This window comes from Dipodomys merriami, unplaced genomic scaffold (assembly GCF_024711535.1).
Source record: "Dipodomys merriami isolate MVZ:Mamm:240054 unplaced genomic scaffold, mDipMer1.0.p SCAF_22, whole genome shotgun sequence".
Taxonomy (NCBI): domain Eukaryota; kingdom Metazoa; phylum Chordata; class Mammalia; order Rodentia; family Heteromyidae; genus Dipodomys; species Dipodomys merriami.
The window spans coordinates 18,435,060-18,450,339 of NW_027203604.1; the positions used below are offsets into that span (position 1 = coordinate 18,435,060).

General features: G+C 46.4%; 1 protein-coding gene across 1 annotated transcript in view; it reads right to left on the reverse strand.

The window, feature by feature from the left end:
- The window catches only part of Baiap2l1 (BAR/IMD domain containing adaptor protein 2 like 1), a 71,664-nt gene that overhangs the window by 41,862 nt on the left and 14,522 nt on the right, over nt 1–15,280 (reverse strand). Inside the window, exon 2 of the mRNA XM_070033540.1 lies at nt 1,700–1,775. Within this exon, the coding sequence (XP_069889641.1) occupies nt 1,700–1,775 (76 nt within the window). The remainder of the gene's footprint in view (nt 1–1,699; nt 1,776–15,280) is intronic.

Consider the following 15,280-nt stretch of genomic DNA (forward strand, 5'->3'; position numbering starts at 1 on the left):
GGCCCAGAGTTCAGGCCATACAACCAGACCCCCCCCCCCAAAAAAAAAAAAAGTTCCCAGTGTCTCCTGCTGGCGTGGGACAGGTCTACCAGACAGGCCCTCCTCCCTACAGGAATGGCCCTCATGGAGCTGCGCCTCTGGAATTCCCAGTCTGCGCAACACTGATGGGGTCCTGGCCATGGCCATTGCCCTGGCCAGTGTGGCAGAAAGCATGTTCCCACAGGCTTGATGAGAACTCGGCATTGGGGCTTGCATTCTTGGGACCGCCTGACACATGGGTTGGGGGGGCCAGTGTGGCCTCCTTGCAGGGGGTCAGTGCCACAGAGAATACATGTCTGGCCTGGGGTCCAGGCCAGCTGTGCAAAGGTGAGACCCAGGAGGAAAGAAGTATTTGGCCTACTAGGGGAAGCAGAAATAGCTGTCCTAGGCCACCAGACTGGAGGCTCGCTTGCTGGGCTCCGCATTCACACACATCAGCACTGATCCATCCCATCAGCATCTATCTCCCTATGGCCTGTGGGGCTCACCATCTGTTAGCCAGCCTGCCCCAGTCCACACCAGCCCCTGCTGCTGGGATGCCTGTGACCCTGGTCTTCACATGGCTCTCAGTTATGCCTGACACTCCACTCTAGAATCTAGCTGTGACTACACATCTGGCTGGCATCCCTGTTCTTACCCAGGGCTTTATAATGTAGCTAGCTACATTTCTCTGTGGACTCAGCAAAACTACAAGCAGGTGCCTATGCAGGGCTCAGGAAGACTCAAGAACAAGATTGTCTCTGCAGGATACAAAGGTGAGAAGAGCCTTCGGGGTGAGCCTTAGCTTCCTTGTAGCTCATGCTGCAAGTCACAGTGATTTCCTTCCCAGGGACAGCTGTGGACGTCCACAGCAAGGACTTTGTGGCCTTGTGATTGCCCAAGCAGCCAGGGAGAGCCAGGGAGAGCCAGGTTGAACCAAGGAGAACCAGCCTCACATTCTAGCCTTGTTCTTGAAGGACAGAAGGTACCCAGTATAGACACAAGTAGAAAACATGTTCATTGCAAGGACATAAGAGGACAATTTTGAGTCAAAAAGCTAGCTGGGCGCTGGTGGCTCATGCCTGTAATCCTAGCTACTCAGGAGGCTGAAATCTGAGGATCGTGGTTCAAAGCCAGCCCAGGCAAGAAAGTCCATGGGACTCCTATCTCCAATAAACCACTAGAAAACTGGAAGTGGCGCTGTAGCTCAAGTGATAGAGCACTCACTTTGAGTTGAAGAGCTGAGGGACAGCGCCCAGGCCCAGAATTCAAGCCCCACAACCGACAAAAAAAAAAGAAAAAGAAAAAGCAATATCTATCATTATAGCAGCCTATCATCCAATTCACACATTTCACACCCACCAACAGCACCAACCCTTGCAAAGTTCTTGGATTTATAATATATGTTTTCTTCATTTCAGGATATCTTAAGCCAGGTGCCAGTGGATCATGCCTGTAATCTTAGCTACTCAAGAGGCTGAGATCTGAGGATCCCAGTTTGAAGTCAGCTCAGGCAGGAAAGCCTGTGATATTCTTATCTCCAATAAATCACTAGAAAACCAGAAGTGGCACTGTGGCTCAAAGTGGTAGAGTGCTAGACTTGAGCAGAAGATCAGAGACAGTACCCAAGCCCCAAGTTCAAGCCCCACAACCATTCATCGATTTGGATGAACAGACTTACCATTAACAGCTTTTTCATAATTTTTTCCTAGGTTGATTAAATTTCGTAGTCCAGGATTGAACTGCTCCATAACATTCTGACAAACATACAAAACAAAATTATTAATAAATAATAGAACACACAATCTTGAGTCCTGGTTTCTATGCATGATTAACTTCACAGTCCCCAAAGTCATGAATCTGGACCAGCACCATTTCCTGACCTCATGGTCCAGTTGTATGGAACCCTGGAAGCCCTCAGTTCCCAAAGGTGGCCTAGAACTTACCATAAACAGAGTAGGCAACATACACTCACATCCCTGAGCACCCCCAGGGGCTGTGACCTCAGAGACTGAGGCACCCTCTTGGGTGTAAGTGGATTGGTAATGGTTTTGTTCTCATGTTAGCAAATGGATGCTGGTGGCTCATACCTGTAATCCTACTAAGGAGGCTGAGACCTGAGGATCTCAGTTCAAAGCTAAGTTTAGCAAGAAAGGCTATGAGACTCTTATCTCCAATTAAATACCCAAAAGCTGGAAACAGAGATATGGCTCAAGTGGTAGAGTATCAATCAGACTTGAGTGAAAAAGCTCAGGGACAGCACCCAGTCCTTGAGTTCAAGCCCCAGCACTGGCACAAAAGAGGAAAAAAGAAAAAGAAAAAAAAAAAGGAAAGGAAAGGAAAAGAAACAAGAGACATGACCCTGGACTTCATTATGACTCATTATAATATGATGACTTGCTTCACTATATGACCTGAACTTCATTATATTATAATCAGGGGAAATGGACGATTGACCCAGTGACTAGAAACTTCTTAGAGATTTCGATTTTATTCTTCCTGACTTCAAGACTGACAACATGATGACTGTATGTCTCGGTGCTGTCTCTGAAGTAATGAGCCACTCAGTACTAATCACTGGCCGGCTCCAGTCTCCCCACCTCCTCCAGCCCACTGCACATCCTGCCTGTCTGTGACGAGGGGTAAGAATGAGAGTACCCAGTATGCCAGGGGGCAAGCACCTCACCCTCAGATCCAGGTTCTCATTAGCGCTGGGAGTGGATGGGATCCAGGCACCCAGGAGAAACCACCTCTCCCCACCCTGCACACTCCCAACAATGCTTTCAATTAAGCTCTTTTGTTTAGTATCTAGGGTTCTTGATCTTTCCGTTGGGAGAAGTAACTTACTGGCTTCAAGAGGACCTAGCTCTCTGCCCCACCTCGCTTTGCCCTCCCTCAGTCCTTCCTATAGAACCCAATGGCCATTTTCAGTGACATCATCCACCTTGCCTTTGTAAATACTGGTGGCTACAATGGGAGGAAGGGACTTTCTTGGTTTAAAAGGCCTTTGTGTTTGTCCTGGGATTAATATTGTCTCCTTGGTTCCTCTGCTTCCTTTTCTATGTACCTGCCTTAAATCCTTCCTGCTGTCAGAGCTGTTGTACCCCCTACTAGCCTGCTCCGGAGACTCTGGTCCTCTTGCTCCATGTGGCCCCATGTGGCCAGACTGTCCCCAGTCTACCAGGCTGTTGTCCCTGCATCTCCCTCTGGCTGCTTGTGGCCGGAGCTCAGTAGTCAGATCTATGTCAACAACTTCCTTCCTTTCGGCTGCAGACCAGTCTCCAAAACACATTTAAGAATGATCGTGAAGCCAGGTTCTGGTGGCTCATGTCTGTAATCCTAGCTACTCAGGAGGCTGAGATCTGAGGATCAGAGCTTGGAGTCAACACAGGCAGGGAAGTTTGTGAGACTCTTTCTCTCTAATTAACCCCCAGAGAATCAGAAGTGGCTCTGAGGCTTAAAGCACTCTTGCTAGCCTTGAGCAAAAAAGCTCAGAGACAGAGCCCAACATCACACACAACTGCTTTCCTCAGAATTGCCCAGACACAGCTCTGCTGTCTCTAGCATCCAGGATAGTTAAGGTGACTTTTCCCTTTAAGGCTTATTGCCAGGCTCAGATCTGTAATCCTGGCTACTCAAGTGACTGAGAGCTGAGATCTGTTCATGGTTCAAAACCAGCCCAGGAGGGAAAGTCCATGAGACTCTTATCCCTAATAAACTACTCAGAAGTGAGCTGTGACTTAAGTGACAGAGTGCTAGCCTTTGAGCAAAAGCTGAGGGACAGGTTCCAGGCCCTGAGTTCAATATCTAGGACCAGTGTGCACAAGCACGGCTTATTTCTGGAAACCATCTTTTTTATCTCTGTCTTGTAAAACTGACCTTTGAGTCACCTCACTGTGGGTACTGTTTCCATTCATTTGACTGGACACTTGGAGGATCCTAGGCATGTGGAAAGTTAGGTCATTCCTGCTTTATTTCTTGTCTCTACTCTTTCCAGAACTCTGGAATTTTCACATCCTAGATTTGTCACTCACGGTCCATTTTCTTTAAGAATATTTTATTAACATGTACTAATTATACAAGGGGGTTTTATGGCACTATCATTTCTGTCTTTATGTTCTACATTGCTGGCAGGTATTCTCCACTTCACATTCCAATTCTATTATTTTTTTTTTAAGCTTTTGATGTCACAATTTTTGTTTCTTTCCCCTTTCCCTTCTTTTTTTTGGTGCCATTTTCAGGGTGAATTTAGGGTCTTACTCTCTCACTTGGGTTTCTGGCTCAAGGCAGGTACTCTACCACTTGAACCACACCTCTAGTTCTGACTTTTTGCTGGTTATTTAAAGTTAAGGGCTTTTTAGATTTGTCTGTCTGGAATGGCTCTGAACCTCGATCCTAAGATCTCAGCCTTGTGAGTGGTTAAGATTATAGGTATGAACCACTGGTGGCTAACCCACAGTTTGAATTTCTACAAAGTGCTTTAAAAGTTTCCTTTTTCTATTTGTTTCTGGTGACAAGGAAGTTTGAACTTAGAGCCCTGTGTTTGCAAGGCAGGTGCTCTACCCCTTTTATTTATGCTAGGTCAACATGGATCATGATTCTCCTATTTATACTTTCTAGGTAGCTGGGATGACGATACAGTATGCACAGCTTTTATTAGTTGAGATGGGGTTTCTATAACTTTTTGCTTGGGTTGGCTCACTCAAACAGAGAGATTCTTTCTGATCTTGGGCTCCTGTGTAGCTGGGATTATAGGCATAAGTTCTATGTCTGGCTCTCAACTTCCTATTCTTGATGAAGGCAGAATCTTCTTTTATCTGAATACATGCAGATTGTTGGAGTTTTATTCCATTTTCTCATTTAATATCCCTTTGTGTTCTATGCTAAAGACTGTCCTCATGTTTTTGGTAGCTGTTAAGTCCTTTTTAGCAGAGAAGGCCTTAAGTACAGCAGGAAGCTATGGTATCATGTAGCTGCATGAAATAGCAAGTAAGCTGTGAGGCCAGCTGGGCCTCTGGGCCACTGGGTTTTCCCTAACATCCCATCCCTGGGTGGGGGTGGGGGTGGGGGTGGGAGAGACATCAGGGGATCAGGACTTCCTGTCAGGAATGGGGCTAAGGAACTCCTAGGATGCTCAGCTGATTTTCATCCAATTCTAAGTGTTGCTCAGAACTGTGAGTGGCTCCAGGCCCAGGGTTCCTCACCCATCCTGAGAACCAATCCGTGGTCTGCAGTGCTGCAGCCAGTGGCGAGGGGTAGGAGGAGCCAGGAAGCCCAGGGAGCACACTCCATTCCACCTCCCTCAGGCCTGGTCCTCAGCCACTGGGGCTTTGGTTTGGTTTCCAACTCATTTGTCATCATTTTAGTGCATTCTTAGAGGAGGAAAAGAAGAGCAGGGGTGCTGAATCAGCCTGCCTAATTGGATGTCCACTCACCGCACATTATAGGGGCAGGCGTGGGCCTCAAGCCGATGTGTAACAGGTGGCCCCAGATGCCCATGCCAGCCTCCACCTCTGCCTCTCTGAAGGCGGCCACTACTGCGTACCTATAGCCACATCTGCTTTCTGCCATCTCTCCTCAAGTCTTTTAGATTTTATTTTAAAATAGTTTAAGACTCCTAAGGAGATATAAAACAATACAAAATGTCTAGCTCCTAGCTATGTGTCTCTGTATTCTCAGAGATCTTTTTCTGTAAATCACAGTGTACACTTGGAATTCCCAGAAATGGACACTGGAACAACACTATTAACTAAAGACGTTATTTGCCTCTTACCAGTTCTTGTATCAACTGTGATCCACCAACCTCTGCCACCTGAGTAGCTGGGATTACAGGTATGCTCCACCATACCCATACCCAGCCTCACTTGGTTATTCTGGAAGTGGGGATGGAGAGGGAAATTATTGCTATAAAATTTTAATGAATGTGTGGATTTGTGCAGCCATCTTGTCAACTGTAATAGAGGGCTGATCCATCGACACAAGACTCTTGTGTAGCCTTTTCTAGTTACATCCTCCCACACCTATCCTGACCTCCAGCAACCAGAGAACCTCAGCTCTAATTCTGTTACTGGAAAATTCTTGGATAAATGGAGCCACACACTATGTGACCTTTTGTGAGTGGCTTCTCATTTAGCATGATGCCCTTAAGATAGATCCAATCTAGTGGCTGTGTCCACAGCAGATTCCCTCTTTTACCAGCAGCAGCCCATGAAAAGATGTATCACAGTTTGCTTATCAATTGGTGTGAAGAACATTTGAGTTGTTTCCAGTCTGGGAAATGGACTACATATATGTGTTTGTATGAACATATGATTTTACGTCTTCTTGGGTAAAATTCCCAGGAGTTCAACGGGTACAGGTTTTAACCTTAAAAGAAATGGCCAGGGTTCATTTCCAGAGCGGCCATACCATTTTACATTCTTATCAGCAGCCTAGGGAAAATCTAACAGCTTCATTAGAAAATGATCCCTAAATTAAAGGTAAACCTATTTTAAGCCCGGCACTGGTGATTCACGCCTGTAATCCTAACTACTCAGAAGGCTGAGACCTGAGGATTGCAGTTTGAAGCCAGCCCCAGGCAGAAAAGTCCCGGTGAGACTCTTAGCTTCAATTAACCACTCCAAAACCAGAAGTGGCGCTGTGGCTCCAAGTAGTAGAACACTAGCCTTAGGCACAAAAAGGCCTAGGGACAGTGCCCAGGCTCTGAGTTCAAGCCCCACAACAACAACAATAATAATAATAATAAAGTCCTGCAATAGCCCTAGCACTGGTGGCTCACGCCTGGAATCCTAGCTATGGCAGAGGCTGAGATAGAGAGGTTCGAGGTTTGAAGCCAGACTGGGCAAAAAAGCTCCTGAGACCCCCTTGTGAACTGACAGTTGGGCGAGGTTGTGGATGCCTATCATCTAAGCAGCTATAGGAAGAGGCAGATCACAGTCCAGATGAGCTAGGGCAGAAAATGAGACCTTATCTTAAAAATATAACCAGTTCAAAACAGGGCTGGAGGCATAGTACAGTGCATTCTTGCCATATTGTTATGTACCTGTGTCTATATGGGAAAATAAAAGGATAAAAAAAGCAAGGCAGAGCTGACCCTGCCCTGGGGCAGACAAGCAGTCACTAATATCTGAAGATACCAGGGACACCACCAGGGATCCCAGACAGTTAAAAATCAAGGTTAAGTAACACCTGAGCACTACAATTCACTCCAGAGAAAAAAGACAAGAGATTTTGAGCATGCAAACAATACGTATAGGCCACATCTTTGTTATGTAGGCTTAGCTAAAGAGATTCTGGCTCCTAACAGTGGAAACTCCACCTCTATGCTGGCCTGTGGCCATTAAATGTAGCTGCTTTAGCTAGATCACATGTTGTTTCTAAATCCAGGAGCAGAAAGGGGCGTTGCCTCTGTACTGGGAAACTGAGATGTCACCGTGGCTGCTCTGTGCATTGCCCAGTCCCACATCTAGGGGTGAGGACAGTTGTGTCCCAAGCTAGTCTGTGGCCAGGGCACCTGAACGGTTCCACAGCCCACTACAGTCACCAGCTGCAACCTCTACATCCCTGCTACATTTGGTGGGAAGAATTTAAAAGGATAGGAAGGTATAAAAGTGAGCCTATTACTTCCTTAAAGCAAGAAAATAACCAAGCTTAGTATGCTTTCCAGTGCCTGCCTAGCAGGGAGGGTAAGTTGCCAAACCAGTTTTAGGCAGAATGTTTTCTTCCATCCAGAGAAATTGGAAGGCGATGGAGAGAAAAGAAAATTAGAGGTCTTCAACTGGCCATATAACCTTTCCACTTATGCCACATCTGATGGACTGGAAGAGGGGTTTGTTCCATCACAACAGCTCAGCAGTAGCAAGTTAGTGGCCAGCTACTAGAAATCGGCTGTTCAAAGCTGGGCCCTGGTGGCTGACGCCTGTAATCCTAGCTACTCAAGAGGCCAAGATCTTGGGATAGAGGCTAAGATCTAAGGATAGAAGTGTGAATCTAGCCCAAGCAGAAAAGTCTGTGAGACTCCATCTCCAATGAATCTGCAAAATGCTGGGTTTGGCTGGCTCAAGTGCTAGAAGACTTGCTGTGAGCAAGCAAGCTGAGCAAGAGCTTGAGGCCCTGAGTTCAAGCCTTGTGTTACACACACACACACACAAAGACAAGGAAAAAAAAGAAGAGGAGGAGGGGGAAAAAGAAAGAGAAAGAAGAGAGAAACAAAATGAAGAGAAAAAGGGCCGGGGGGAGGAGGTTGTAACAAAGGTTAACTGGACAAGCTTCTAGATATGATTTTTCCTGGTAGGAAATCTATCTTCCTCCTTCCTTGTATGCAGCTGGGAGCAACTGTCTCTGCCCCACCTTTGTCTACACCTGGCTTCCTCCTCTGAGCAATGTGTGGCCACACATTGCTCACATAATCATAGATGCATAGAGCACAAACTGGCAAAGGAAAACTGAGTAACTGGGATAGCTTTTTTTTTGGGGGGGGTCCGGTCGTGGGGCCTGAACTCTGGGCCTGGGCACTATCCCTCAGCTCTTCAGCTCAAGGCTAGTGCTCTACCACTTGAGCCACAGCGCCACTTCCAGATTTTTTTTCCCTGCTTATGTGGTGCTGAGGAATTGAACCCAGGGCCTCATGCATGCAAAGCAAGCTCTCTACCACTGAGCCACCTTCCCAACCCTTTTTTTTTTTTTTAAGTTTTTACTTAGATCAGAAATATTCATACAAGGCATGAGTGTAGTGGATCATACCTGTAATCCTAGCTATTTGGGAGGTAGAGACTGAGAAGATCTATTGCAGACAATAAACTGGCATGGTGGTACATGACTATCATTCCAACTACATGGAAAGTGTAAGTGGAAAGATCACTGCCTAGGCAAAACTGTAAGACCCTATCAGAAAAATAAATGCAAAAAGGGTGGGAGGTGTGGCTCAATGTGGAAGAATGCCTGCCTAGCTAGCTAGCACCAGACCACCCTGAGTTCAAACCTCAAACTTCAGTACTGCTGGAAAACACAAACAAAATACCCATCCAAATTTGCAAACTTTTACACTTCCTATTGGATAAGAACAGTTTTGGTTCCCACCAGTCTGGGCTTTTTACACTAGCAGTCACATTGTATTACACAGCCATCTGTATCATAACATCATGTGTAATGGGCCTGCTGCGGGACGCCCACGCGCTCTAGATCCTTGGCTAAATGGACAGGCCTCAGTCTCTTCTATAAATGATAATGAGGGGCCTGAGGGCTGAACTCGGTCATCTAACCTACCGAGCACCTACTCAGATTCTGATCGGATCTGGAGATGGAGCCCAGGGCCCTGCCCTTGTTAAACATTCCACTAGACACTGAGCTTAGCCCCACCCCTCAACACATCTTACCAGCTCTCAGCAGCACTAGACATTTAGCATACCCCAGACCGACTGTAATCAAAAGCTCGAAAATCTTAGTCTTTTTTTCTTTTCTCTCTCTTTTTTTTTTTTGGTTGGTCGTGGGGCTTTGAACTCAGGGTCTAGGGGCTGTCCCTCAGCTCTTCAGCTCAAGGCAAGCACTCTACCACTTGAGCCACAGCACCACTTCTGGTTTTCTGGTTAATTGGAGATAAGAGTCTCACGGGGCTGGGAAGATGGCTCAGTGGTAGAGCGCTTGCTTTGCATGCATGAGGCCCTGGGTTCAATGCCCCAGCACCACATAAGCAAAAAAGAAAAAAGCCAGAAGTGGTGCTGTGGCTCAAGTGGTAGAATGATAGCCTTGAGCTGAAGAGCTGAGGGACAGCACCCATGCTCAGAGTTCAGGCCCCACGACGGGACTCCACCCCCCCCCCAAAAAAAAAAAAAAGTCTCACAGACTTTCCTCAGATCTCAGCCTCCAGAGTAGCTAGGAATCCTAGGAATGAGCCACCAGCATCCGGTTGAAAATCTTAGTCACTCTTCAAACAAATGATTGCTCTTATTTACCAGGACATTCTATAGACACCTCCATTTCTTCTCTTCAGCAGTTGGCTGTCTAGAGAAGCACAGCATAGCCAGCAGAGAACACTGAAGGCACTTACTGGTTTTATTCAATGGAGAGCCTTTTCCTTTTTTTCCCTCCATTAGATGCTTTTTTTTTGGGGGGGGGTCAATCCTGAGGTTTGAACTCTGGGCCTGGGTGCTGTCCCGGAGCTATTCTACCACTTGAGCCACAGTGCCATTTCCGGTTTTCTGATAGTTAATTGGAGATAAGAGTCTCATAGTCTTTCCTGCCCTGGCTGGCTTTGAACCATAATCCTCAGATCTCAGCCTCCTGAACAGCTAGGATTACAGGCGTGAGCCACCTGCACCTGGCTGGAGATACATTTTAACATGTATGGAGAGCCATGTTCCTGGCTTGGAGCCCAGGATTTTACAAGGATCTTCCCATTTGATCCTAACACCGCGGTTATCATTATCCTGGTTTTACAGATGAGCTGCCAAAACTGAGATGTCCTATTTCAAAACCTTGCTCAAAGTCCTGTGGCCAGAGGCAGAGCTTGGCCCACGCACCCATGAGTTCTCCAGGTTCACCTTCCTCACCTTTCCACTAGCCCCAGGCCAGGAGAGTTCTTTCAAATGCATTGTGAAGTAAGAGGAAGGATTGGCCCATGGCTCAGGTAGTAGAGCCCCAGCCTAGCAAGGGAGAGGCTCAGAGTTCAAACCCCAACATTGCCAAACCAAAAACAAAAGTAAGATGTCAGAGGACTGGACTATTTTGGTGAGAAATTATGGTCATTTCTATCTGTTTTCTTCTAATCTTCCCTTCCATTCTTAGAGGAATATCATTAACCTCCCCACCACCCCAGTAGCTTCACTACACAGACCCCTTCTGAGCAGGCAGCCATTTCCCACTCTCTCCTCCTTTTCTTTTCATTAAAAGAGAGAGAAAGAGCCAGGCACCAATGGCTTATGCCTATAATCCTAGTAGGAGGCTGAGATCTAAGGATCAAGGTTCAAACCCAACTCTGCCAGGAAAGACAACCACCAAAACACTGCAAGTGGAACTGTGGTTCAAGTGGTAGAGCTCTAGCCCTGAGCAAAAAGTTCAGGGACAATGGCCAGGCCTGGAGTTCAAAACCCCAGGACTGAGACAAAAATAAAAATAAAAAAGCTACATGTAGTGCCCCTGATAAGACAGACCACGAATGCTTTCATGCCACCTCCCTTGGCAAGGTACTAAAAGGTGCACCAACTTCACTCCCTGCAATCCCCTGGGGGTGGGGGCTGCCAACAGGAGCTAGGGCTAACAACTTCCTAACATATTTCAGGCTTTGATTCATGCATGTGTTTAATCAGGATTGATGGGCTGAGAAGATGCTGAAATGACAAAAAGATGTCAATAGCATCATCTAATGCTCTCACTTGAGTGTTATTTTATTCAGCATTATACTTTGGAGATCTGTCTGGGACACTTGGTATATTGGGTTCACTGTGACTAAGCTACACCACCCACTCAGTTCACTAGCCCTAACAGAGTTACTGCCATGGAAGGGCCTTCCACACACAATCAAAGGAAGTTAGTTTTTGGGTTTTTTTTTTTCCGGTTGATCATGGGGCTTGAACTCTGGGCCTGAATGTTGTTCCTTAGCTCTTCAGCTCAAGGCTAACACTCTCACTTGAGCCACTGGGCCACTTCTGGTTTTCTGAGTGGTTTATTGGAGATAAGAGTCTCACAGACTTTTGTGCCCAGGCTGGCTTTAAACCTCGATCCTCAGATCTCAGCCTCCTGAGTAGCTAGGATTACAGGCATGAGCCACCAGTGCCTGGTAGTATCTTTTTTTTTATTAGCACATATTAATTATAGAGAGGTTTCACTGTGACATTTTCATATATATGATGCATTTGGTCAAATTCACTCCTCTTCTGATTGCTCCCTACTCAAAACAACTTTAACAGCCCCCCTCTCTTTTTTGGTGATACTGGAGAATTGAACTCAGGGCCTTTGAGCTTGTTCAGCAGGCACTCTACCACTTGACGCACACCTCCAGTCCTTTTTCGCATTGGTTATTCTCAAGATAGGATCTGCTTTATGCCTGAGTCAGCCTGAGATATGATCCTTCCCCACCTGTGCTCTGATTTCACTGGGCATGACAGGTGTAAGGCACTGCACTGGCCACTGGTTGAGAGGGAATCTTGTGAACTTTTTTGCCTGTGCTAGCCCTGAACTTCCATTCCCCTAGTCACTACCTTTTAGGCCTGAGCCATTGCACTCAGCTCACTATTCTATTTTTCATAAACACATAAAAAATATTTTGATCATACTCACCCTTGCCCTTTACCCTTTCCATCTGCCTTTCCCCCTCCCACAGATCTCTGAAATCTCCATTTCTTTATTTTTAGATCTATGGTTTTTGGTCATTCTTTTTTTATTTTTAGGCCTACATCTGCATATGAAAGAGACCATGTGACATTTGTCTTACTTTGCAGTGGGGTTTATTCTGCTTGACATTGCAATCTCCAGTTGCATCCATTTTCCTGCAAACAACCTGAGCCAGGCCCCTGGGCTGATGTTCCCCACTGCCAGGGCTCTGGAGACCTCCAGCTCCGGCTCCGGCCTCCGGCTCCGGCTCTGGCCACAAGGCTCTGGTACTGGACATCCAGTCCACCTGGGGTCAGCTCCAAACCTCTGGGAGACCTTCCTTCTCTCTCCCTGTCAATTGCTCACTGTGTCCTTAGAGTCTGTTTCTTCCAAGTGCTTATTATTACTTCATGTGCTGCTGTCTGTCTGCCTGCCTGCCTGCCTGTCTCCAAGGTCCTAAGTTCAATCCCCACTGCATCCGAGCAGGAGGACAGAGCCTGGACCATCTAATGCCCTCTAGGCACCTGTGCCGCAGACACCTGTGCAGTGTAGCACACTGGCCCTCCAGTTCCACGGGTGCATACACAAGGACCCAGTGGGCCAATTAGCCGTGAAAAGCCAGTATGAGATAATAGGGCCAGGTTTGCAAACCTCATTAGCTCAAAGCAGTAGTTCCATCCAGGAGTCACCAGAGCTGCAAGGCACTGCCCTCTTACTAAGGCATAATGGGCTTACAAAAGATGATCACAATTTCTATTATATATATATATATATATATATATATATATATATATATATATATATATATGTAAATGCAAGTCTGTCTCTCATTTACTCTCTCTCTCTCTCTCTCTCTCTCTCTCTCTCTCTCTCTCTCTCTCTCTCTCTCTCTCGTCTCCCCCCCCTTCTCTTTTGCTTGTCCTGAGGCTTGAACTCAGGGCCTGGCACTGTCCCTGAGCTTCTTTTAGACTAGCACTCTACCACTTGAGCCACATGCCACTTTCAGCTTTTTCTGTGACTAATTAGAGATAAGAGTCTCACAGACTTTCCTGCCCAGGCTGGTTTTGAACTGCGATCCTCATATCTCAGCCTTCTTCCTGCATAGTTAGAATTACAGGCATGAGCCACTAGTGCCCAGCTCATAAAAGTTGTGTTTTTTTTTCTCCAGTGTTATAGTTTTATTGATTCTTTTTCAGTTTCAATAGCGTAGGACAGCACAATTTAGTGACCACCATTACTAAGCTCTGCCCACTTCTATAAACAGCAGTCACAAAATTGGCCACCAGGCTTTAGACACACACGTGTATGCATACACACACATAAGATTTTGCATAATCCTACATACAAATAATATTACACTCATACAACTTTTTTTTTTTTTTTTTTTGTCGGTTATGGGGCTTGAACTCTGGGCCTGGACACTGTTCCTCAGCTCTTCAGCTCAAGGCGAACGCTCACCTGAGTCACAGCGCCACTTCCAGTTTTCTGGTGGTTTATTGGAGATAAAAGTCTCTCACGGGCTTTCCTGACCAGGCTGGCTTTGAACCATGATCTTCAGATCTCAGCTTCCTTAGTAGATAGGATTACAGGTGTGTGCCACTGGTGCCCGGTGACAACTTTTTTTTAAATAACAACAAAAAAAATGACAAAAGCACTTGATGCCCCTAAACATGCAGGTATGGCCACAATTGTGTGTCTGCCTGGTGTGGGATGCACAGGTCAGCCAGTGAGCACAGGTCCCCCGGTCCCAAACACATTATGCCCAAGCAGTGTCGGCACCAATCCTCTCCCTTCCCTCCCCCACAGGAAATCAATTTGATCCATTAGTACAAAATGATAGGCCATCTATTTGGAGACAAATCTGCTGGATTAGCAGCTGTCGTTCCAGCTGGCTTGGAGAAGGACTTTGGAAAATGTTTTTCCAGGAAAAATAACCTTCCTTCTTCCATCCTCCTACCAGAGGCATTTTTCACAAGAAATCTTCATCCCATAGGAAATTAAAACACACACATACACACACACACACACACACACAAACACACACACACACACACATACACACACACACAAACCAACTCTCCAGAGGCTGCAAAGATGGCTTAGTGGTAGAGTGCTTGCCCAGCATGCATGAAGCCCTGGGTTCCATTCCTCAGTACCACATAAACAGAAACGATGGAAGTGGCACTGTGGCTTAGGTGGTAGATTACGAGGCTTGAGTAAAAAAGCTCAGGAACAGTGCCCAGGCCCTGAGTTCAAGTCCCAGAACTGGCAAAAAAAAAAACAAAAACAAAACCAAAAAAACCTCTCCACTGACCATTCACTGTGGCTTAAGCATTGTTTCACCTTCCTTCTCCCTCCTTCATCCCAATCTAAAATTTGGTTTATGCAGAATTATTCTTGTACAAGTGGTCCTTCAGTGCAGAGGTCATGCTGGAAAGTAGGGGGTAGGGCCCATGGGCTCATGAAAGTACAAGTGGTCCTTCAGTGCAGAGGTCATGCTGGAAAGTAGGGGGTAGGGCCCATGGGCTCATGAAATTTGTCTGGAACAACATGGCCTGAGCACAGAGGCCGGTAGGCCAATGCTCAGTGATATACAGAAGGCTGCTTTGGCTAAGCCTGATCCCCTCCCTCTTTTTTTCTCAGTGCTACAGATGGAGCCCAAGGGCTCAAGGTATGAGTTCTTCTACTTGCATTGTATTCCTGAGGCCTTTTTGTTTGTGAGACAGGCTCTTACCAGTACCTTTGCTCAGGCTGACTTCTAACTCTGGGTTCTCCTGCTGGGATTACAGGTGGATACCACCATGCCTGGCTTGGTTTCAGCCTCTAGTAGAAAATCCTTAGAGAGCACAGTACTTCTATTGGGTTCTTAATTCCCTAAAAACCAGTGCCAGATGCCAATGGCTCATGCCTATAATCCTAGCTACTCAGGATTGCAGTTCAAAGCCAGCTCAATCAG